Source organism: Mya arenaria, chromosome 17 (assembly GCF_026914265.1).
Source record: "Mya arenaria isolate MELC-2E11 chromosome 17, ASM2691426v1".
NCBI classification, from domain to species: Eukaryota; Metazoa; Mollusca; class Bivalvia; order Myida; family Myidae; genus Mya; species Mya arenaria.
Window position 1 is genome coordinate 52,842,900 of NC_069138.1, and position 26,330 is coordinate 52,869,229.

Consider the following 26,330-nt stretch of genomic DNA (forward strand, 5'->3'; position numbering starts at 1 on the left):
TTTAAGTAACCCTTTGCATGTGTTTCACTGTGTTCATAATTGTTTACAGTAGTAACCACAGTGACCAGATTAACAGACACCATGGGTGAGAGATGAGAGACATGTATACAGTGAGAACACTCAGTTCCATAAACTTGTAAGTGTATCTGTAGTTGTTGTTGTCTTACATGTTTTATTGTTGTTGCCATTACTGTATTATCTTTGTAAGAAATGTTATTTATCTCATTAGTCGTTTGGTAATACGGGCCACTAAGCACATGATTATTGTATGAGATAAACCTTTTCTTTAACCTTTTGTAATAACTAAATGTGATGATGCTTTTAACTGATTACTGTTCATATTATATTTCAGTGTGTTGCTTCGTGCTTCGTGCTTCATGTTGATTCATGATTTATCTGTATAGAAACGAAGAGAGTAAACTATGGAAAACAGCTTTTGTTAGTTATACACACTAGGACATAAAACGAACCTCGACCGGCTTGGTCTTATACTCACTATAACTATATGACCTTAATAAAGGTCAGGGTAAAGGCCAGACCATTATATTATGACTATGTAACATCATTCCCTTAATGAATGATTGATCTTGTTGGCATTATCATCTCCAAAGACAAACGCTCTTTGTCCTGTTTTTATTTAACATAATAGAAATACATAGACATTGTCATTGAAATACAAACAGAAATAGTACATTTACTTGTTTTTTACTTTGCAAATAGGGACAGCTTTTATCCGTACATAACTTAACATGGTGACTTTCTTTCGCACGAAAGCATTCTTTTTGCAGAACAGATTCTAATAGATAACAATTAAAACTCGACAGTGTTGCATGTATTGTTATTGACAATGTACCATTTCCATAAAAACCAGGGCTGCGTTTTAACAGTCTTCGGTAGCGATTGCCGTAGAGTAAGTTGGGAAATGAATTTGCTTAATTATCACGCAAAACATATACTATTAAAAGGAAACAGCGATTCAGAATGCATTATAACGAAAGACATTATGGTTGATAAGAGATGGCGCACAATACCAATTTAATATCTCCATTTCACTGAATTATTGATTTGATATGTTTTCTTGATTTACGATACTTCCCGTTTTGCATTGAAAAATATTATAAATCATAATTTCTCTACAACTTCATTATAACTGTACGTTTTTGTATTAGATGATTGAATTATCATAACTCTGAGAATTGCAAAGCACGCAGTACTTTTACCCTAGGAAAACAGATACATTAACAATCTCGGGAAACAACGTCCACCCATCTATTTGCAGGATGAATAGAATCTCCAAGTTGATAGACAGAATAAATATAATGCGTAAATTAAAATCCGTTTTGGATACAAAATCACTTGAAACAATTTTCATCGGTTCATACGGCCAATTCTGGAATACGATGACATTCTTTTCGATATCTGCTCTCAGCAAGAAAAACAAGAATTTGAAAAGTTAAACAAGAGGCTGCAAGAATCACAATAGGTGCCACTTGTATCAATCTCTAAACTAAAAAAAAAGTTGGATGGGACACAATTGAAAATCGTCTTAATAAATATAAATTAAATAAATTATTCAAAATGAAAAATCATCTATTTCCAGAATATATTTGATTTAGTACCACAAACAGTCGGAACCTCGAATATCTAATGGTTACGTCAGATCATCACCAGCATGTCAACTCAACTCAACTCAACTAAATATTATTTTATTATATCATAGTTTACATGTGAAAATTCAATATATATATATATGTTAACACAGGTATAAAAAGGTGGGTTAATGGCGACTTCACAACAGGTTTTGAGTTTATCATTATACAAAACGAATATAATAAGTAAGGGGAATGTGGTTAGTTTAAATAGTATTATTTGTTATGACAAAACAAATTCATTTATTTAAATTAGGATACATAATATAATCGATACAGTAATGAGATAACAAATGAAAAACTATAAAATACATGATCAGATTCGTTTAAAGTGATTAACTAAGAATTAACAAAAATTGCTGTTTACCTTAAGGTATCCGGGTTATTACCATTTAAAACCTTACTTAAATATAAGACATTAGGTCTTTAGTAAAAACGATTATGTATGTATTTTTTTCTGGTAGGAATAAAAAAATGGACATGTAAGTAAATAGTGCAGTTCGTCACCGATATCGTTTAGATTACAAAACATACACTTTCTATTGACATGTGGTACAGCAATCTGTCTCCATCTACTGACTTCGATAGGGAATTTATGATTGCTAGTGCGGAAATGCAAGAATGTAAAACGTAGAGAATTGGGTAAGATATTAAGGTACTCCTCAAATTTAATATCGGACTTAAACATAGAATACATTTTACCCTTAGACGAAAGATTATATTGTTCAAAACAAGCTTGCTGAAATTGGTCTACAAGGTTAGATTTCACAAGTTTACTGACATGTTTTACAGGTACTCTTGTTTGATTAAGCCAAACGTATGAATAACCAGTTGAATCAAGTATTGACTTGATATAACTGGCCCAGACTGAATTACTACTATGTAAAATGTCTTTATATATCAGGAAACTTATTTTCGAGTCATGGGATGAAACGAGTTTACTTTAGTAACTTATCATTCTGGTTTTAACTATGATGATAAGGGGGTATCTACCAAGTTCCGAGTAGAGCATGTAACGTAGAGTACTCTTTCTAGTATATGTAATCCGCCGCAAAAAATACAGTGAAGTTGCTCCAACAGATCGAGGTTTTCAAAACCCCAGACTTCACATCCGTACGTTAGAATCGGGACAATGGTGGAATCAAAAAGCTCCAGTTGTATGTCCAAAGGCAAGTCTAAGTTATTAATTCTAAGAAATAGAGCATACATTGCTTTGTTAGCCTGGCTTATTAAATATTTACGGCAGTATAAAAAGCTACCGGTGGACGAGAAATATACACCTAGGTATTTGTATTCCTTAACTATCTCTAGCGCTCGGTTAGCAATGCTAAAGTTAAATTTCTTCAGATTTCTGGCACCAAAGACAATTATTTTAGTTTTGAGAGGTTAATATTTAGTTTCCATTGCAAACAGTAGTCTTGGAAACAGTTAAGACTTTTTTGAAAATCACGTTCATTGTCTGCAAAGAGTACAGTGTCTCGTTCCTGCGTCTTTTCACTTAAACTCATTTCTCCTGTCTGTAATCCGTAGTTTTAATACCCTCCCCCAAAGTTTCAAAACAGCAGACTCGATTTCATCATTTAAGGCACTCCTAATGACGATACTCCGCATGAGCCTGCTTATCACTATCATGGAAACAGAACCCCCAAGTGCTTAACACTCGACTTGGCACGAATTGTAGTGTCCTAGCTGCTGATCTCTAAGCTAAAAACATTGTTGGACGTCCGTACTGAATCATATGTGGCGGGGTAGAAACTTTTTAAATGTGCACTTTTCTCTTCTCCCCGATCTGGGGCCAGACAATATATGCCAAAACTCCCCCAATATTGACCGACGTTATTACTAATATGTTTTAAACGAGGCACACAGTTTTCAAAACAGTCTGTAACACGGAATACCAATTGGTTGACTTTTAAAATAATTTCAAGCACATTTCTTATATAAGGGCGAGTTTTGACAGCCAATGAAAATGGTCCATTTCTCTTTTCCTGTATTTAACGAGTTTTGTAGCCAATGAAAGCAACGGAAAATCATATTGGCCGACTTCGGTCAATATTGGGGGAGTTTTGGCATATATTGTCTGGCCCCATATAAATACTTCATTTACAAATGTACAGATGTAAAATAATTAAGCTCTCGCAGTAAACTTATGACGCAAAAACTTCTAAAACCGTTCCAAGGCGGTACCTAACAATTCTTGATAAACATACCAACTAGAATGGGCTTTTGAGAAAAGCGCATGTCTCCCCCGAAGGCTTAGTAAGACTTAGAGGTGTAAAGTACTGATACATCTGGCTGGAAAGCAGGGTGTGAGAATTCAATAGGGATTTCCACACAATAAGCCCTAGTTAATGATCTGAAAACTATTTTTCATCTTTCAAGCACTTGACCTTGACATGTGACCCCAAAATCAATAGGGATCAATTACTCAATTTTAGCTGGCTGAAAATTTAAAGGTCCGATTATTAAGTGGAGTGTGAACAAATTAGATTGTTGCAATGGACTAAATCAGCAGGTTGGCAGAGGTGAAAATAAAGTAAGCAACAGTAAGAACAAATTAGTAAATATATTTCATAAGTTATTAAAATTTTTGTTGTGTAGATAGAATAGATGCTTACAACATTTTCAGCGGAGTATTCATCATCACCTTTTGTGTCATGGATTCATCATAGGTTATTGTAAATGTTCCAAATTGGGATTTGCGAAAACAGCAAATGTCATGTCATGGTAGCTGTAATGTGTTGGAATAACACCAGATTCCTTGCAGTTTATGTTTTTAATATACATGTGATCTAGGAGTGTCCTCCCTGCGGTAGTAGGTTGTTGGATGATCTGAGAATATTCTTGAAAACACATATTTAGATCACTGTCAGTAGCTTGATATAGATCAAGATTGAAATCACCAACAATTATGGTCCTTGGAGTGGGACTCCTATGTAGGAGGTTGGAGAGCTGAGTAGCAAAGTGCTTACATGAAGTGTTTGGTGGTCTGTACACACAATATACACTTGTGGATATATCTGAAAGTTCAACTGCAACACATTCAATTGAAGTTGCGGTTGTATCAATTAATGTGCTGGTGAAATCTTGATGGATGTATAAAGCCACACCTCCTTTTGCATATACACCTTCATGATTTGGTCGATACTGCCTGTAGGACAGAAACTGTCGGTGGAGTGGGAATGGGTTTGTGAATTGAATTTGTTGTTTCAACCATGTTTCTTGTAGAGCAATAATGTCCATGTGTTTTAAGAAGAGACTGGAGTTGACATCTTGAAGATGAGGGATTAGACCTTCACAGTTGTGACTGGCAATGTAAATACATCCAGAGTGATCAATGTTGGTCTTGGGCATCAAGGTATTCCAGTTTTCTAACATATTTGCTCTAGGCATATTGCGCAACTTGTCTTCGATTGTGTGATCACAGTAGATAACATCTGTGTTGAAATGGTCTTGCAGTAGGTGAAGACCAGAAGAGGAGGTTACACGACTGAGTGCAACATAAGCCATTCCTGGTTTAAATGCACCATCGAGAGAGACCACAGCGGAATTAGCAGTTGCACCTTGAATTTTGTGGGTTGTTACAGCCCACGCAAGCATTAATGGATACTGGTGTCTTGTCACTTGGAACGGTCTTCTCTGAATAATTTCCGTTTGTGGCACTATAACAGTCGAGGAGCTATGCTCATGTGGTGGTTTCAGAGAATTGCGTGACTGCAACCCTACACTTTCTTCTTGAAATAAGACACAAATGGCATCAGGAAGTCCAAGAGGCATTTTTCTTGCAATGACAGATGTGACTGTCCCCATGGCACCATTGGTAAGTCCATCAGATACATTGATGTTCATTGTAAGCATTACTCTAGCTCCACAGCAAATAGTGAGATTTGCTGGAAGGCTAGTGTCTTTCAAATCAAGTGGCTGGTTTCGTTTAAAAGTCTTCTCTGTTTTACTGTCATGACACATGTCTGCTGCTTCAAGGTTATACATTGTGTGTGTTTCTGACATCTGAGTTAGCATGAATTCATTATGTTCATTCAGCTGCCGATGGAGGGGGGCAATATGAAGTTTGTCTCTTGGATAACTAGGGTCATTTTTACTTACAATACAACTCCGCAGAAATGTTTCATCGTCTGTTGTAAGAGCTTCATGTTTCCTGCGCACCCGTAACCTGTTCAACAATGCAATGAATTCCTGGTCACCTTTTTGTCGTACAACTTCAGTTAGCTCCCAGATATGAAATAAACTCCAAAGGCCAGTCAGTGAAGTGTTGTTTGAGAGCAAATATTTTTTAGCAACAGGAGGAATCTGATAGAAATCTCCAACTGCTAGTATAGACACATTGCCAAAGTAAGCTGATGGAGCAAATGGCTGTTTTACCTGCTGAAGTCTACAGTGTATCAGGTTTAAAAGGTCTATGGGAACCATAGACACTTCATCAATGATCAATACCTGCAGATCTTGAAGGTTTGAGCGCAGTGTGTTTGCAGAATCCTCTGGTAATACTTTAGACATTCCTCTGTTGATGGAGAAAGCAGAGTGAATAGTCTGACCATTTATGTTGAAAGCAGCTGTGCCTGTGTATGACACAAGCAAAGCAACAGGTAGGTCGGGATTTCCACTAGCCCTGGTCAAGATTCGGTTAAGTTCATGATAGATAGTTTTAATTGTGAAGGATTTGCCAGTACCTGCTCCTCCAGTTAAGAAAATGTAGAATGGTTTGACACTGTCACCACGTTCTTTAATATGTGCCCATGTTTTTATGAAGTGAAAGATCTGAGCCTGCTGATAATTCATGTTTCTAAGTCGGTTTGTTTGCTCCATACGAGAACAGGACGGCGTATGCTGGGAATCACTATGGTGAATCATAGCTGTAGTTGTTTGATTTGGATAAAAATCAGGAATATCTTCGTGTGGTATTTCCTGTGCGTTACCTGTAAAAAGCTCCATTGCATTCCGCAGTTCTTCATCCAGTTCACGTCTAGATGGTTCTTGATTTGGTGCTAAGTCTGCCCATGCATCATCAGGATAACCATGTTCTTGTAGCGATCGCCAAGCTTCATCTAGATCTTGTGAGAGTTTTTCAAACTGTGATATGAGTGGTAGCACAGTATCAGACAGTTGGTGGAACATTTGTTCATAGGTTTCACAATTGATAGGTTTGAAGTCTTTAGTACGATGAGGTAAGTAAAGTCTCAACATGTTGTGGTAGTAATCTTCAGAATTTTTGTTCTTGTTCACTTTCATGTATCTAATTACTGCAGCCTTCTTCCTTTTCATGATGGTGCCCATATTATTTTGCAGTTTGTAGACATTAGAGTGATCAGTATTTGCTGAGTGATCAGTATGATCATCTGTGTCCGGATTACTCCTGTCCTTTACAGAATAGTCACGAGCAAATTCTGCAAGGCATAATTGTTCAAAATCAGGTGAAGCAGGTCTTGCAAGATAACGGTCAATCAAAGTCGTCATCCATATGTTTTCATCTTCTTCTTTCAACCATTTAAGTGGCTTGCTTATTTTGGCGGAATGTCTGTCTACAGGAATGAACACAACTTGACGTGAGGATTGTTTGAGATGCATGCCAGTTACACGGTATACTGCTTCCATGACACTGACCTCTCGGGAATTTAGGTAAACATTACCTAATTTTCGGAGCTGCTGTACAGGTTGAAGATGGCCTTCCTTGGCTTCCTTCTGGGCATTTCTGAGCAGATCTCCAAGTTCTCTTTCAGCTTTAGAAATATAACTTACAATGTACATGATGCAACTATATGCATCAAGAACTGGTTGGATATCCATGTTTCCATTCCAGGCTCTTAGTAAGTCGGAGTTATATGGATTTATCCAACATTCCGGGATATTCCTCTTGTAAATGACAGTATTTTTCTTTGCTATCGCACAGTGAGCAGCTTGATACATATCTTGTGTTATATTCAGACTTTCAAATATGTCTGACACTGTTGTTTCAGTATCTTCTTCTTGGGAGGTGTTAATCATATCGTAAACAGCAGACAATGTATCAATTGCAGCTTTTTTGTATGTTGCTGGGGGAACACTTTCAGGAGCGTCTTTTGGAACAGCAATGAAGGTACTTGAAGAGACTGGCCTAGGAAAGTTAAACCTGCAGGGTTTGCTTCCCTTTTTGCATGATCTTGAATGTCTTTTTGAATGCATCTGCACACTAGTAACTATTTCAAACAACTCAGGATCTGTTTCTTTATCAGGAAGGGAGCAGGTGATGTATTTGTCAATATACCTAACAAAGTCTTGATTGCTTCCAGTGTTTGGATCAAACGAAGGGGCATCTGAACACCAAAATAAACAATGAATATGCGGCCATCCTCTGCTTTGGAACTCTGTCCTGTAGAAGAAATCAGACACTTGTCCAATAGGTTGTGCTGGGGAGAGTATAAGTTCAGTAATAAATGCCAGGACACGGTTCTGGAACATTCGGCAAGCTGTGACTGGGTTACTGTTGATTATATTTGTGTATGTAGGCCAATCCAAGTCCTCAGGAACAGGTTTACCTTGCTGAGTGCATATTGCTGTTACTATCTCAGGCCAGCGTCTATCTGCAGCTGAGAAACTGCAGAACCAAGTTGGAATGTTGAGTTGTCGCACCATTGCAAATAAATCCTTCAATGTTTTTTCCCAGTAAGGAGGTGAACCACGTGAAGTTGACAGAAAATGGTAACCTTTATCAGACGTGAGTATTTGTTTCCTTGTCTCTGGATCTCTAAGTTGTGTTGCTGTTATATGCTGCTGATCAAATGTATGGGATGAACCTTTCCGCATAGCTATAGAGACAGAGTTATTTATGATGTTCAATTCAGAGATATACTGGCTGTAAAAGATAAACTGCGGATCACTAGCAAACCGTAAATCTGCATTGAACAATCTGTTGTTGAAGTATCGGTTTAGTCCAAGTTTAATGGCACGATCTTGATTGTAGGTGTTTCTCCCTGTGGGGAATAAATATGGAAATGCCTTGGACTCCATGTTGAATACAGTCACTGGAATTGAACCTTGGCCAGGCGCAACACAAAAGACCGAATCTGGTATTTCTTCAGGTCCTAATGTTTGTGTTAAATCTTCTGGTTCAAGGCATGATACCATAGGGGCAGATGTTTCATGGATGTCTTCACTGCAGTCATCTGAATCTGAAGTATGAATACAGAGTAAGCGATGCTATTGTTTCAACTTCAACTGCTGAGAACACTTTTAAATGCCTCAGGCAAGGAAATCAAAATTCAGTCCTTTAAATCATTGAAGCTCATTTAGACATGGTAATTATTATATTAATACAATTAAGAGCATTCTATTATGGCAATGTATTAGATAAATATTGAGTATTTTAATATCATAAGTGGTCAATGTAATGAAAACATACCAGGCTGTGAGCTCTGTTGCATTTGTGAAGTATCTCCACTTATTTGGTCTGTACATGTAACAGGATCATCTGGTAGAGTCAGTGTAGGTTCTGTTGTAGATGTCACATTGCTGAGGTCTATGTGAATACCTGGAAATATACCATAGGGGATTGAACACATTGGCCACAATGGACATACAAATGGTGTACCAGAATATGAGGGTATTTCATTTGACTTAAAGCAAAGTATGAAAGTAATGAAACATTCCAGGCTGTGAGCTCTGTTGCATTTGTGAAGTATCTCCAGTTGATTGGTCTGTACATGTAACAGGATCATCCGGTTGAGCCAGTATAGGTTCTGTTGTGGATGTCACATTGCTGAGGTCTATGTTAATACCTGGAAATATATATCAGAGGGCTCTAGGTGCAATATTGACTACAAGAGCGGGGCAAAACTGAAGATATTAGAATCCATATTATATTAATAAGACAGTTAGGATATTTTATAAAACATTTAGGTAATTTAATTGTGACTAAAAGCTTAAGTTTGACATATAAAGCTAAGTTTAAGTTTTGTTAAGATATATACCAGAAAAATGTGGACTGTTTTGCTTTAGGTAGAGTAGAGCTTCATGAACCCTGTTCACAGAAACCTGCTGGTAAAGGTGGTGACCCTTATACTGTAGCTTCCTTTTTAGTTTGACAGCAATAATAGTATTGTCTGAAAATTCACGTGGTAATGTTTGTACTGTCGTCGAAATATTTGATGGCACACAAACAACTGGACCATGAATGCCCTTCTGACTGCCTTTAGGCAAGGAAACGATCTTCATGAACGGTATGACTGGTGACACTAAGTGTTTTTCCAAAGTATTCAATTTTTTTAAGCAGTCTGGTTGCTGATCTAAGTTCAAATGGTTCAAGGAGGCTTGATTTGGAATTTTATTTTTCACAAGGTTGTTGTTACATGTGAAACAAATCCATTTTGGACAGTCAGAACAATCTTTTGTACATTCTGTCTGGGGTTTGTGCATGTTGTTGGCATATATGCAACGCAGGATCAGTTCTGCCTTCGGAAATTTGTGTATATCACAACACTTCACTTGTTGGCGAAAAAGAAGCCTGTTACAAACACAGCATATATAGATTGGTTTTTGAGATATCTTTTTTCTAAATTGTTCCACCGCTTTTTCAACTGAAGTCACTAATCTTTTTTTTCTTTTTGATTTACAGTCTGTCTCTTTAAGCTTTTTATGTTTATGGGCATGAGCTCTGGCCTTCCTTTTACAGTCCATTGCAATGTATTTCAGTTTCACACGTTTGTGAGGATCAGCCCTGGCTTTCCGCTTCGACTGACTGTCCGTCTGTTTGAGCTTTTTACTTTTAACCGAATCAGCCCTGGCCTTCCTTGTACAGTCCATTGCTATGTTTTTCAGTTTCACGCGATTATGAGGATCAGCTCTGGCTTTCCGTTTCGACTGAATGTCTGTGTGTTTGAGCTTTTCACTTTTGACCAAATCAGCCCTGGCCTTCCTTTTACAGTCCATTGCTATGTTTTTCAGTTTCACGCGTTTGTGAGGATCAGCCCTGGCTTTCCGTTTCGACTCACTGTCCGTCTGTTTGAGCTTTTTACTTTTAACCGAATCAGCCCTGGCCTTCCTTTTACAGTCCATTGCTATGTTTTTCAGTTTCACACGTTTATCAGGATCAACTCTGGCTTTCCGTTTCGACTGGCTGTCCGTCTGTTTCAGTTTCACACATTTATGAGGATCAGCCCTGGCTTTCCGTTTGGACTGATTGTCTGTCTGCTTAAGCTTTTCATGTTTATTGGAATCAGACCTAGCCATCTGTTTGTGAAGTCTTTGTGCCAATTGTTCACGCTCATGCACATCCTTATTTTGTCTCGATCTACGCTTTCTTAAGGCAGTAGCTGAAAGTTTATACTGAAGTTGATCAGCTAAATACTTTTGTAGCCATTGCATATTTTCTGTATTTTCTTTCACAGGGAATGGAAGTACTTGAGCTGTTGATAAACAATGTTTCAAATGGCATCTAGCCTTTGTCAAGTCATATTGTACAGCTGCAGGATCTAGTCCCAGAAAACAAGTGAAAGCAAATGCTATAGCCATCACTCCACAGATTGGATTAGTTCCTTGTTGGGAGACATTGACATTTTTGAGCGAACTAATTATGCGTTGAGGATACACACATGCTAACTGGTGTTTCACGTCTCTAATGTGGTCATTAGACTGTAAAGAGTCATATATGTACAGCTGTCTTGTATCAGCTTTGTAAAATGTACAAACCCAATGTCTGGTAAGGGGATGGATGTTCAGTATGTCTTTGTCCAAAGGTGGTGGTGGCAATAGAATTGATTTATCAACTGATGCAAGATGTAACTGAGCTGGAGAGTAAAGTCCAACACACATTTTGGAATTCACAGTACTGAGTGCATTCATGAGGTTCAATGAGGCAACTACAATGTCATCTGGAATCTCATTGCTTTCATCAGCAATCAACCTCAAAAATGTTTCACAACTGTATGGTAGTGATTGAGCATTCTGAAAAGAAAAAGGCACTATATATATATAAGAGGATGGGTAGAAAAGAAACTGTTCACCTGAAATCAAGCTTGTGAATCAGGCAGTTGAGTTTCTATTTACCTTTATACTTCAGCATTATAGAAAATGTTCTTAAAGAAATATAAACTGTTTGATAAATATAAGTTGCTGAAAATACTAAATATCTTATTGAAAAGTGTAAGCTGGGGAAAATAACATTGTGGTCCTTCAACAGGATTTTAGAGTAATATGATAAATTGTGTGGTTTGTATTATTAAACGATCACAGTGTGAATGTTTTACAATGAGGTATCACCTGATTCACAGAAGAGGAAGCAATACATTCCAAACGTTGTCTTTTCCCTTCAGGAGAAGTTGCAGAAGTACTTGGATGTCCTCTCACGTCACTGTAAGTATCTTCATGAGAAGGAAGAGACTGAAATGGACGAAAAATTTCTTTCAGAAAGGAATAAAAGAGATACCTTTTTAAATGGAGTAGCTTAAAATGCATTTTACTTTGATATTGTATGTCTGTTTGCAGGTTCTGGAAACCTTTTGTAAGACATTTAACGTGGCTAAACTTCAGTAGCTGTTGAATTTGAAGTAGTTTAATTGTTATAAAAATCTTTAATGGGGCGAAAATAATTAAGAAAAATAAAAGAATATGGAAGGAAGCTAAGAAATATTAGCACAGAAACAAAAACTAAAATGAAAAAAAGTGTAAAGCAATATTATTGCAATCGGTTGTGAATAAAATGTACCCGTGTCCGTTTTCTTAATCTGTCTGCTGCTAGCTTCTGTTTCACAGATCGTTTGTTTGTTTTTGGCATATTGTCTGCCTTCAAATGTCAGCACCTAAAATTTTATTTAATTATTTTACATAAACATTATACATCATACAAGAACAATATTGGTAAACAAAGGCATAAATAAACTAACGGCAGCTTTCAAAGAACATGAATTCAAAACATTCAAGGTAAACAAGGCAAATAACTTGTTACCCTCTTCAAGTTACATTTATCCTTTGTTTACAAATAGAATTTTACATAGTTTACAGGAACTTACAAATAGGTAAATCATGAACTGAATACAAACAAAATAAGAAGTGTTATTCTAAGACAACAATATGAGAAAGATATACTTAAACATAAGGATGACCTTAAAAAATCTTTGTTTGGAGTAACCTGACCCCGATTTTTTTAAGTGGGTAGGTAGGTACCGTACTACTTTGCACAGAATATATATATAAATGGTTATAACATACCCATATGAGTGCGCACATATAAATGTTTACTTAGTATATTATAGTTATTGACTTAAATGTACATTTTATTTTAACATTTATTTCAAAGACCTGTATGAATATAAATACTGGGTGACCGTTAATAAGTTCACTAACTGATTGTAATGGGGAAAAAAATGACTCCAGAAGCACCAAAAAAGAATTTGAGTACGGGGTATTTTCATGGGTAGGTAGGGTTACTCCAAACAAAGATTGTTTTAAGGTCAGCCTAACACAAAGTCAATTATTGATCAAGTATGACATATTGTGCATGCAAGTTTCAATCCAGTATGCAAATATAATATATACATGAAATTGTGACTTGGTTGTTAAACAAACACATGATACTTTAAAAATGTGCATGTATGGTAATACTGTAAATGAATTGTAAAAATTGGCAATGTTTTGTTATGCTTGAAACACTGAGGTTGTTTTCAGGTTGAATTGAATCTTTGTTAACTAATAGAAGACATGTATTGAAGTCTAATGTATCTGTTGTTAACCAATATAAAATGAAGAATTTGAACAGAAAGTAAGTCAATAGTTTGGAAGGTACAAAAACTTGTTAAAAACATGCAGTACATTTAGAATCCTACATTTATAATGGCTTTCTCAAAGCAAAAATAATACCTGTAATATCTAATCTTTTGATTGTTACCCAATAGTGACTTCAGATTTAATTGTATCCTTTATTACCAATAGAAGATGAAACATTTCAACATCAAAAGTAGATAAAACATGAAATTAACTCAATGAGAAGAAAGTAAGTCAATATTTTGGAAAGTTTCAATACTTATTTATACAACATGAAGTATATGTAGAGTCTTACATTTACAATAGATTTGTCAAAAAACACAAATGATACTTGTAAAATGAAAATCATTTATTTTGCTTGTTACACAAGTGGCCTCAGGTTGAAATGTATACTCTGTTTACTAATAAAAGATGAAATATTTGAACATCACAAGTAGGTAAAACATGAAATTAACCAAATGAAAATAAAGTAAGGAAAATTGCTGTTAAACAACAGGTTGAGTCAGGTATACTTAAACATAACACATAATCACGGATGACTCAAGTATGACAAATTGTCCATTCTAGTTTCAATCCAGTTTGCAAACATTGTATATACAAGATAGTGTCACTTCTTGGTAAAAAAAAACTAATCACACTTGTAACAATGTAAATGTATTGATACAATGTTTTTCATGCTTGTAACACTAGTGACCTCATTTTAATTTTATCCTTGTTGTTGACATGGATTCAAGTTGAATTGCTGGTTACACAATTGACTTTGCGTTGAATTTTTATCCTTTGTTTTACAATAGAAGATGAAACACCTGTGTTCTAAAAAAGGTTTATCAAGAACAATTGAATTGTAACATACTTAATGATGCTTTAGATATAGCTTATTTATTATTCTCCTGCTGTCCTTTAGCCTTAATGTCCTTTCCACTATGCTGTCCTTCAGCCTTAATGTCCTTTCCACTACGTTTTCCTTCAGCTTTAATGACATTTCCACTATGCTGTCCCCTTTCCACTATGCTGTCCTTCAGCCTTGATGTCCTTTCCACTATGCTGTCCTTCAGCCTTTAGGTCTCCCTTTCCACTATGCTGTCCTTCAGCCTTGATGTCCTTTCCACTATGCTGTCCTTCAGCCTTGAGATCACCCTTTTCACTTGATTTTAAATCAGCATTGTCTGAACTTGAAGAAGATTTTTCAAATCCCTGCCCTTCTATTTGCGAACTTTCAGGTTCTTCAGTTTCTAGTCCTTCCATTTCAGAACTTGCATTAAGGAGGAAGGAGTCCTCTCCACTCTGCCATTGTTCAAAGGAATGTATTTTTGTCTTAAGTTTAGCTTTCTCATCCTCAAGTTTGTCTGTCTTCTGCTCCAGCCTTCTAATTTTCTCTTTTAACATGTATATCTCCTTGTGGAGCTGCTGATTCTTTATCCTCACACTCTTGGTTTCCTGCAACAACTTCGATGTCTCACTCTCGTATCTTTCAGCACAAATGTCCAAAGCATCTGTAATGCTTATTAACTCTACACTACCCTGCTCCAAAGAAAATTTTTTCTGTTGCATTCTTGCGAAAAGTCCAGTAAGCATCATTGAATTTCGTTTCATTTCATTGATAGGTGAAGTTGTCATTGTTACCTATAATCAAATACATTTATAGCACATAGGTATTGCAAATAATTTAAGTGAGACAAAGGAAGCCTGCAGGCTTCACTTGTCTACAAAGGAAAAAATAAAAACTATCCAGCCACAGTGGCCAAAAACCAGCCTTCAAGGCCTAACATAGCATGCATTGTTAACATGGAACCCATAACCTCATAGAAATGCATTTAATCACATGTGTGACCAGTGTAGATGCAGATCAGACTGCACATCAGTGCAGTCTGATCAGGATCTGTACTGTTCACTTTTAATCAGTATTTTTTTTTACAAATTTAATAGCAAACAGTGCAGACTACATAGATTTGCAGTCTCATCTGGATCTACACTGGTCACACATGTAATTAAATGCATATTTATAAGAAAATGGGTTATTGAAATATTGGATGTTGGTCAAAGATGAGTTATGAAAAAACAACTTCAACTGTTGAATGTGGAAAAATCATGGGTTTTTGAAAACAAAAAGAACTAAAACAGTGTTCCTCTACAAGCACATTATACTGCAGTCTGCAGTAGGATTTACTTGTCTATAAAGGGAATGTGAAGGAATCAAGACTTTCCAGCCACAGCGGCCAAACACCGGCACTCAATGCCTAACATCACATGCATGGTGGGGAAAACATAGGTTTTGAAACAATGAACTTGAACAAGAGGGTTCTTCTGCCATCACGGTATCTACCAAACGTTGACCATTTACACATCATAATCCTCTTAAATACTAGGTATTAACCTGTAGTCATTTTGTGCTAGGTAACAGATAATAGGGTACCCTGAAGCTGAAATTAGGGGTCATGATAAATCTATCAAATAAACAGGTGATAAGGTAACAATTATCAATGAAATATGAAAGATGATACATAACAAAATAACAATAGAGATATCGTGATGCCCGGCACCACCACTAGGAGGCGAACCCTGGAAGGAATAAATAGAATAACAGAAACAATTTTATTCCTTCCCTTTTTCAAACCATGTAACCATATTAAAATTAAAATCATCATCATTTATACTCAAATCTTACAGTGAACTCGCATTGTAATTATTTACCAGAATCATTTTCAAACATGACATGTTAGTAACTTTAAATGTCTTTTGGTATAGCAATTTAAATGTATTTTGGTATAGCTTCATTTATGATAGACTTTTGCTTGCTTTTGGCTTACATAGTTTGAATGGTGCCATGTCTAATAGGCAATAAAAATAATTTAAAAGTAAACAGACACTTACCATAAAAATGCAAAGGCCTTCAAGTGCTGCTGTTTCTCAGGGAAAAACGGCAGGTCTTTTATGGACAAAAAACAAAATAAACAAAATGCACGAAAGTTGAAATGAGACGCCAGTTATTGATCGGAAACGGTTTTCATCTTCAAGCCCCTGTGGACTTGACCTTTGACCCAGTGACCCCAACTACTGCATGACCCTTACAAGCATGCAAAGTTTGGAGACTGCAGGTAAAGCAGAACTTAAGTTATTGATTGGAAACCGTTTTTCATCATCACTCTCTTTTTGGACCCAGTGACCCCAAAATCAATACGGATCATCTGCCCAAGAAGACCTACCAGCATGCAAAAGTTCAAGACTCAAAGGCAATAGGAACTCCACTTATTGATCGGAAACCTTTTCTTATGTTCAGGTGTCTGTGACCTTCACCTCTGACATAGTGACCTCAAAAACAATGCGGGTCTTGTACACCCGAGTAACATCTCAACAATTTTTGGTAAACATATGTGAAAGATATTACACGCAAATGATTTTTACATGGAAGGTCACCACGACCTTGACTATTGACCTTGTTACCCCCAAAACAATTGGGATCATCTAGACATCATGACCAACCTCACTTCAAAGTTTGGTGAACCTAGATCAAAGCATTCTCCTGATATTGCACGGAAATATTTTTTTACATTAGAGGTCACAGCGACGTTGACCTTTGACCTTGTGACCCCCCAAAATATAGGAGTTTTCTAAACCTCATGATCAACCTCCCTACCAAGTTTGGTGAACCTAGGTCAAACCATTGTCAAGATATTGAGCGGAAATGTTTTTTTACATTGGGGGTCGCCGCGACCTTGACCTTTGACCTAGTGACCCCAAAAACAATAGGGATCTTCTACACCTCATGACCAACCTCCCTACCAAGTTTGGTGAACCTAGGTCAAACCGTTCTCAAGATTTTGAGCAGAAATGTTTTTATATTGGGGGTCGCCGCGACCTTGACCTTTGACCTAGTGACCCCAAAAACAATAGGGATCCTCTACACCTCACGACCAACCTCCCTACCAAGTTTGGTGATCCTAGGTCATGCGGTTTTCCAGTTATCGATCGGAAACGAAGTGTGACGTACGGACGGACTGACGGACTACCGGACTGACGGACAGGGCAAAAACAATATGTCTCCCCCAGAGAGGGGGAGACATAATTATATATATATATATATATATATATATATATATATATATATATATATATATATATATATATATATATATATATATATATATAACTAAGCTTTCAGTCCTTTGATTTTTTATGAAGATTTTGCTAATTCATGTTATCTTTAAAACCGTATTTGGACAACACGTTTTTGGCTGACTCGGAGTGTTTTGGCATGTGACTTCATTTTCTTCAAATCTTTAACATTTTCAAATCATTTGGAAGGAAAGATTAGCGAATACATGTCGCTTTTATTTTTAGTTTAAACAGTATTTATTTCAATTTACATATAAAAGGTATTTTAACAACAATACAAATAATAAGGATTGGAAAACAAGTTACTAAAAACTTATGTAAATTACTTTCCTAATAGTTATTTAGTTAAAAAAAAACCATATCATATTCAAATCCGATCACGATGCTTGAAATAAGATGTGTGATATATTTTCTTATATACTGTTATCATTTCTAACACATGTAGCAATATACACTTAGCAACTTTTCTAACGCTACCAGTAGCCTTTTCGCAATGATTTAAAAACTACTTAGGATAATTGCGTGAAATTTTCAGGGCAGTTAAAGTAATATATTAGACAGTGATTGGTGGAAAACAAAGAACAGGCATTTCCGTATATTGAAGATTTTGTATTTTATTCGATGCAACCCCCACTTTACAAAGTCGCAAAAATTATCGGATAAATACAATTACTAATAAAATGAAAGTCAAGGTCCCCAAACTGATGTGCGGTGCACGTTCAGCATTCTTGCAATCTGAAAATGAACGACATTTGCAGGTTTCTGAAAATGGCCTATTTTATATTTAATATCTTTTTTTAAAAGTCTGATCGAAAAGGAAATTATAATGACTGGCAAAAAATAAGTAAACGAACACTTACAACATTGTAACTCGCGCCACCTTCAATTAGACCAATCGCTCTTGCTCTTTCTTGGTTTGAAAGTTTCGGCATTTAAAAAATCTTTGCTTATAACTGATGCAAATGTCAATGCCCATGAATTTAACCATTTATTTTTAGACTACTTAGAAAGTACATGTATAACATACCAGTAAGCACAAGTTTCACGTGCACCGCGCCTCTAAAAACGAGTTCTTGGAAAAATAAAATCGATGCCCACATGAGCAATTAAACAGTTATTTATCGGTGTTTTTTTTTTTGGGGGGGGGGAATAAATATAAAATCTTATTAAAATATAATAATAACAGCGATTATAAAAACGATTTTTAACTTATTAAAAATTTGCAAGAATACAGTTAAGAATGTGGAGTATTGAATAGTTGGCTAAATTTGCGACTTTGAAAAAAGAGGTTTCATTGGATAATTAATAAAATCTGTTATCTTTTAGAATTCTTTTATTGTAAATTTTATATCAAACAATGTCCTCTGTATTAATCTATATTTCCTGAAAACAGTATTCAGTTCCTTTCGGTAGTTATTGCGAAAATGCTACTGGTAGCGTTAGAAAAGTTGTTAAGTGTAGTAGGTTTATCATCTCATGCATGACAAACTGGCCCCGACACCGAACACCATCCGAACAGACCCGATCAAGCATCGAATCTCCTTGAACTTGATATAAACCTCTGCACACACAGAAATATGTCCTTGTTTTGTTCAAAAGTTAAGCGATCGTCACCGAAAAGTAAATTATGAATAGTTGGTGCACAAGGAAGGTCATTGAAACATGGGTGGAGTATAAAGGGCATATCATGAGGAAATGGGACGCATCTTCAATTGCTTTTATTTTTAATAATGTTTTCCTTTTTTGTTCCGAGTTTTAGAACAATGATGCTTTTTATTATTAAACTCAATGATCACACAGTTTTAAACCTTTTATTTTATAAGGCAGATTGTGTGGGATGTTTATAGTTTCTAACAATGACTGCATCGTATCTTTGAAAAGTTTTTGCATTAGATGCTCTGAATTGTATCCCTCCGTCTGCAGATAGAGTTGGGATCTCTTATCATAGAAGTACTTGGGGTTTACCTATACGTTTATTATTATTTGTTGTATTGATAAGTTTCCTCAAGTTAAAGCATACATGATAAGATTTACTTTTTGCGTTTTATCTTTATTAAGGATTGTTGGGATAAGAGTGAGGTTTGTGCACATAAACTGGTTTAAACCCACAGTAAATTTACATTTTACTGACCGTTCCAAGGCGGTACCTAACAATTCTTGATAAACATACCTTTTTTATATATATAAAGTATGTATGCACTGTGTTTTTTGTGGAGTTTTGTGCTGTTCTTCTATGTTTCTTGTTTGTGATTTTGTGTTATATGTCTTTGGCGTTTGCCCGGTGCCACTAAACCGGGTTTATGTTTAAACCTTTTGCTACTGAGCTTGTTTCTGTAGCTTTTTGCATAAGTATCAATATAAACTTAAGGTAAGCTATTAGATGGTTTGGAACCAAAATGTCGTCCATACTTAATAGTTAATTAATAAATACTTATTAATTAGTTGATTTCATATAGGCCGAACCGTTTGTCCTCGGTCAAGTATGCAATAGGAATACTTCATACAATGCCTAGCTTGCATGATGCCAAGTTAAGAATATTATGTATCGGTAATATTCACTGTCGGACATACAATGCATACACAACTGGATAATATTGTTTAACAGGCTGGTGTACCTTGCTTAATAGGTCAATATTGCTCGATCGGGCAATAATGGTCACATTGGAAAAAAGTTATGACAAAGGATTTTTTTTTTTAGTATTGTTTACAATGAAGTACTGTCTAATGAACGTTGGTGTTCTCAGTAATTATGAAACAATAACAAGGTATACATGGACACTTCTCTATATTATACTTATGTGCAAAAATATGGTAATCGTGTATGAAAGAATGCCTTTCTTTACCCAGGTCCCAAATGTCGCATGAAAATGCTGCAAAGCATACTTGTGTTAAAAGTATATTCATATTTTTTTATTTCCTAGAATATTAAAAATTAAATAAATTGCTTATTAATAAGCAAATTATTCGACAAATATAATACCTCTGTCTTTGATGCATCAATACTTTGGTGAAATGCAGCAAATAAAACAAACAAATCGTTAATTGTATTTCAAAAACCATGTGCAAATAAAACAAACAATCTTTAATTGTATTTCAATAAATAAAAACAAATCTTTAGTGCTAATAAAACAAACAAATCTTTAATTGTATTTCAATAACCATGTGCAAATAAAACAAACAAATCTTTAATTGTATTTCAATAACCATGTGCAAATAAAACAAACAAATCGTTAATTGTATTTCAATAACCATGTGCAAATAAAACAAACAAATCGTTAATTGTATTTCAATAACCATGTGCAAATAAAACAAACAAATCTTTAATTGTATTTCAATAACCATGTGCAAATAAAACAAACAAATCTTTAATTGTATTTCAATAACCATGTGCTAATAAAACAAACAAATCTTTAATTGTATTTCAATAACCATGTGCAAATAAAACAAACAAATCTTTAATTGTATTTCAATAACCATGTGCAAATAAAACAAACAAATCTTTAATTGTATTTCAATAACCATGTGCAAATAAAACAAACAAATCTTTAATTGTATTTCAATAACCATGTGCTAATAAAACAAACAAATCTTTAATTGTATTTCAATAACCATGTGCAAATAAAACAAACAAATCTTTCATTGTATTTCAATAACCATGTGCAAATAAAACAAACAAATCTTTAATTGTATTTCGATAACCATGTGCTAATAAAACAAACAAATCGTTAATTGTATTTCAATAACCATGTGCTAATAAAACAAACAAATCTTTCATTGTATTTCAATAACCATGTGCAAATAAAACAAACAAATCTTTCATTGTATTTCAATAACCATGTGCAAATAAAACAAACAAATCTTTAATTGTATTTCAATAACCATGTGCTAATAAAACAAACAAATCTTTAATTGTATTTCAATAACCATGTGCTAATAAAACAAACAAATCGTTAATTGTATTTCAATAACCATGTGCTAATAAAACAAACAAATCTTTAATTGTATTTCAATAACCATGTGCAAATAAAACAAACAAATCGTTAATTGTATTTCAATAACCATGTGCAAATAAAACAAACAAATCTTTCATTGTATTTCAATAACCATGTGCAAATAAAACAAACAAATCTTTAATTGTATTTCGATAACCATGTGCAAATAAAACAAACAAATTTTTAATCGTATTTCAATGATCATGGGTAAATAAAACAAACAATCTTTAATTGTATTTCAATAACCATGTGCAAATACTTTAATGGACGTAGGTATAGAAAACATTGACCATGACATTGGCAAACATACAGTTATTGCCTTATTAATATGCTCTATATATAAACTTTGAATAACTCCTTTTTAACTTAAACTAAATATTCTGGTTCAGTTTACATATGTCATGAGTAGTACAGCAAGAAATATTATATGCTCACCTTGCGAGATATTGTCCTGGAAATTGCATTATAGTAAATGTTATCTATGCCCTTTATGTCACGTTGTCACTCAGACTATTGATATAACTTGTGTGGAATAAATTTGTAATCGTAAATGTAAATGGTATAAGCAATGCTATTAAAGCACATGGAATACCTACGTCTGAACTGAATTGCTTCTACAGTTTTTAAATTGTGTAGGGGTTAATTACGCATGTAATTGTCAGCTTCGTCTTAAATGCTAAAATAACCCTCAATATGTTACAAGGCGGCATTCAAGGGACATGCTGGAGGCATCAGTCTGTTATAGTTTTATTTGAATATAGCAAGTAAAACACACATTTCCGATTAAATCCTTTTTATATTTAGTAAAATAATACGTCTATTGATACAGCCCGACCTACACACAACAGAGAAACTATTCTGTCCATATCAAACACTGTAGAACGAAAGCAAAAATTAAAATTTAGACGAACCGGTAAGCAATTACATGTATTGCAAAATTTAACAATGAAACAAAACGAGTCCAATATTTCCAATTAATCACCCAATACTCAAGAAAAAACTATAGTTATTCAAATGAACATATGTTTTCAAATGTAGGATCTATTTTTGATATTAGATGCACAAAGAGATAAACGGAACTAATCACGAGTCTACCAGTATCAATTGACAGGATCTGAAATGGGCACCAGTCCACAGGACAGTATTCCAAACTGTTTTTGCACATTTGCTCATCATTCCGAATGATCTAGTCAATCATTGCGCAACGTTAGTCACAGTTCAGTAAATTGCCGCAGTGATCGACGATAGCAGATGCATAATACGTATTAAAGTTTTTGAAGCCATGCCATATAACAAATAATATATATGTGGGCTACTCCGTCTTTCAGCAAATGGAAGTGTGTGTATCATAACATATAGAAACAGGCTTTCATTTGTTCCATTTTAAGACCGGTTTTCCATGAGTGTATAATAAATGAGCCCATTCCGTTACAGTTTGCAGCTTTTGATAAGACATAAAACATCAGTGTGTAATTTAACCAACCGCATATAATCGGGTACATAACGCTGGGCTATAAACTCTGAAATAATTTACCGTTATCGAATACTATAATGCTTCTTTCCAAAGCAACTGATCCGAGAAAAAGATATGTTTTATAGCAAATGGATCAATAAGTCTTTTCGTTCATAACCTGAAATCTAAATTCACAGCATATCACTTCCTAAATGTATTACAAAATCACAATGCAAAAAATGCTTAAAACTTAAAACACTCCGATAATTTGCAAAAACAGATATTTAAGCAAACAGTAAATGGCAACTGATTTCAAGGACACATATGCATTTTTAAAGCACTATCCATGGCAGAGAAATTCAACAAATTTATTAATCAGCTTAACGAAAGCTTTTCTAAATTAGGCGGTCCATGGCATTGACCCATCGCTTAAATCATTTAAACTTAAGAACTAAAATTGTAACCCCTCGTCATTGCCCACTGAACGCTCACTGTATCCGAATTCTGCGTAACAAAAAAACAGTTATTTGAAAGTCTGCATACTTAATTTTGTCAATTCAATGTTTCTGTGTACCACATTATTCAGTTCCCAATAAATCTAAAATTATATCTGCAAACCGTAAAGGTACCTTAAAATACTAAAAATGTGGGATTTAGTCTCATTTAATGTCACCTAGATCATGAAATAGTTAACTACACATTTCAATAGAGGCTGCAATTTATCTTTATCATTTAACAAACATATTCTCAATTAACACGTTATAGTATGTTGTGTTGCTGTGAAACAACGTTGATAAAGCGTCTATGGTGTATTTCTGTTGTTATATCATGACTGGGAAATTAATTCAATTTGAGACATCTTAATACAAAAACTAAACATTGGAAAGAATTATTGTCACGAGATCGTCCGTTAATTGAATGATACTGTATGCTGCTTAACTAATTTGTATAATTGATTTTACATTTGTTGTAATTATTTGTAAAGTAAAGCTTTAGTTGTATCGCCTAGTGTGTTCAATGCAAATAATGATATATAACAGAACGTGAAATCGTCTTGAGGTCGCAATTTTATTGGCCGTAACGATGTGTTTTCCTTGCTGTAGCGTGATGTCCTTCAAGTAAAAGTGGATATAAAACATTGAGGAAAGTTTTAAAATAAAGAAAGGAAGATACACTATATGGTTGATTTTTCAATAAGACTATCCAGATGTTATCATAAAGAACTTAATACAGTTTTTGACTAAATTGATTTGTTTTATAATTTCATTTCTGCAATCGTAACGGCATTAAGAATACGCGATTCTTATGATTAATACACGGACTCTTATTAGGTTAGAAAGTTATTTCAATGCATATGATTAAATATCAATGAAGCGCGCATCTTTATTTTATGACATTCGTTTTACTGTGATTTAAGCGAATTTGTTTTGTCGATATCAGATTGTCGTTATTATATATTCGTTATGTGGAAAGTTACAAAAGAAAGTAAACTAGTATTAAATAAGTCATGTTCAACTTACCTGTAGCAAAATACGGCGACCTCTGGGTACCGGAAATGACGCATAATGCAAAAAGCGCTACCACCAGAACAAAGACAAAGGCTGCGAATGACGATCGAACTAATTTCATACTAAAATGACACAATGAATAATATTTGATCAAAATCAAATCATGTATGTTATACATGAACAGTCATTTAAATGCATATTTGACCCATCACTCTCATTGGTGTTTCATTCCTTTTCATTGTTTTATATATATTATAATATATTAACTGGAAATCATCCGCAGAGTAATATATCGACAATAAACAAAAAATATTATGGTGACTGTCCAATTGGGCACGCTTTCTTTTAAATCTACAACTAATTGTCGTCTATATACATTTAAGGCATATATAAAAAGACATAAATTGTTTGTTTCAGTATAATATCGAAACGAATTTCAACTGGTGTACACCGAAAGTAAATTTTTCACTCATGGTGCTAAAACGGTGAAATATATTACGATATTACACTAAAGCAGACAAACTTAGTTCTTCAAAAGTTACATCAAACTCACTTCTTTCACATCTTTCCATACAGAATATACATCAGCGTAGCAGAAAACAAAACTGCTTGCGTTTTATTATAGCTTTTAAAATGCTGTTCAAAAACACGCATATCTTAACATGATTAATTTTCTCAGGGGCTCTAACAAGCAAAACCTGTTTTTTCATCCGACTTATTATTTCGATACATATATATAAATTACTTAAAAATAAACATATTTTCTAAGCACATTTAGCCATAATTTTGTTTTATTTGGAGTCGTTATTTACAATAATGGTTCAGAGAAAAATGCTGAATCGTTTTCTCTATGCCTCTTGATTTCAGAAAGAACTTACACTTTTACAGACGAATTTTGAAAATTTAGAAAAATGGGTGCATCACTTATATTTAAGACAAAACGAAATATCGCTACATTATTACCCAACGTTTTCAATATTAGTCGTCTGACATGTGTCTAATACATGTTGTCAAAACAATGCATTTTTAATACTTATTCTAATGTTCAGTGGTTATTTTGGGATACATAGTGGATTTTACTATTATAATATTAATATTCATTTTAAAGAAAAGTATTACAATGTTAGCATTTAGTTTAATTTAATACGCATATTTTAGTACAATGATGTTTTTTCGAAAAACAAAATTTAAAAATTTACCTGTCTTGTTTGTAGTTGTTTTCCTAAAAGATTCACCAACAATAATTCATTTAACAATTAAAGCTTGTGGGATCGCATGTGCGCGTACGTATGTTTTTATTGTACTGTTTAATTGCATATTGGAGGAAAACATAATCCTTTTATGTTTTTACCTATCAAGCTGTGGATGTTGTATCCGTTTACACCGTCAGCTGTCCCTGTCTTTATAGGGTAGACCATGACTGCAGGTTTTTTGAGGTATATTTTACAACACTTTATATAAAGTATTGGATATTTCAGTTACCAGTTATCTTTTTTTATCTAGACATTTTCAATACCGTTAAAATGATACTCCATATAATTGTGGTATCATGCAAAAGGGTATTAATTGCCGACGGATATTACCTATCACAATAATAATAATATATACCTATTGCAGTTGCTTTTGTTTCCCTGCATTTTAACTAAACTCAGACATGATTTTTTTTCAACTTGAAAGCCCAAAAGCGGGGAGTGTACACATGTTTCTCGATATAAGTCTGCCATAAAGAAACAGATTAAAACACGCGTGGTTGGACTGCAATCATTACAAAACATGAAGTTTCACTTGCGATTTCAGTTAAATGTTCGACCAAGAACTGCAAATTGCAACAACTGTATCTTTAATGTTTCATCGGTGACTTCATTTA

The 26,330-nt window shown here is 34.5% G+C and overlaps 1 protein-coding gene across 1 annotated transcript; it reads right to left on the minus strand.

The window, feature by feature from the left end:
* Nucleotides 1-4,322: 4,322 nt before the first annotated feature.
* LOC128223618 (uncharacterized) lies at nucleotides 4,323-25,747 on the minus strand. Its single transcript, XM_052932890.1, has 4 exons — nucleotides 25,663-25,747; nucleotides 24,476-24,585; nucleotides 9,043-9,171; nucleotides 4,323-8,812 (listed from the first exon to the last, which is right to left on the minus strand). The coding sequence occupies exons 2-4, from the start codon at nucleotides 24,582-24,584 to the stop codon at nucleotides 4,323-4,325; spliced, it is 4,728 nt and encodes a 1,575-aa protein (XP_052788850.1). The 5' UTR covers nucleotide 24,585; nucleotides 25,663-25,747.
* Nucleotides 25,748-26,330: the final 583 nt, after the last annotated feature.

What these genes read in the sequence shown, in the direction of transcription:
- LOC128223618 (XM_052932890.1), bottom strand. Translation starts at nt 24,584, where the DNA reads ATGAAATTAGTTCGATCGTCATTCGCAGCCTTTGTCTTTGTTCTGGTG. An exon ending in GTCGCCGTATTTTGCTACAG is followed by an intron (nt 9,172 to 24,475) that starts GTAAGTTGAACA and finishes GTATATTTCCAG; the next exon opens with GTATTCACATAGACCTCAGC. An exon ending in GCAACAGAGCTCACAGCCTG is followed by an intron (nt 8,813 to 9,042) that starts GTATGTTTTCAT and finishes TTCATACTTCAG; the next exon opens with ATTCAGATGACTGCAGTGAA.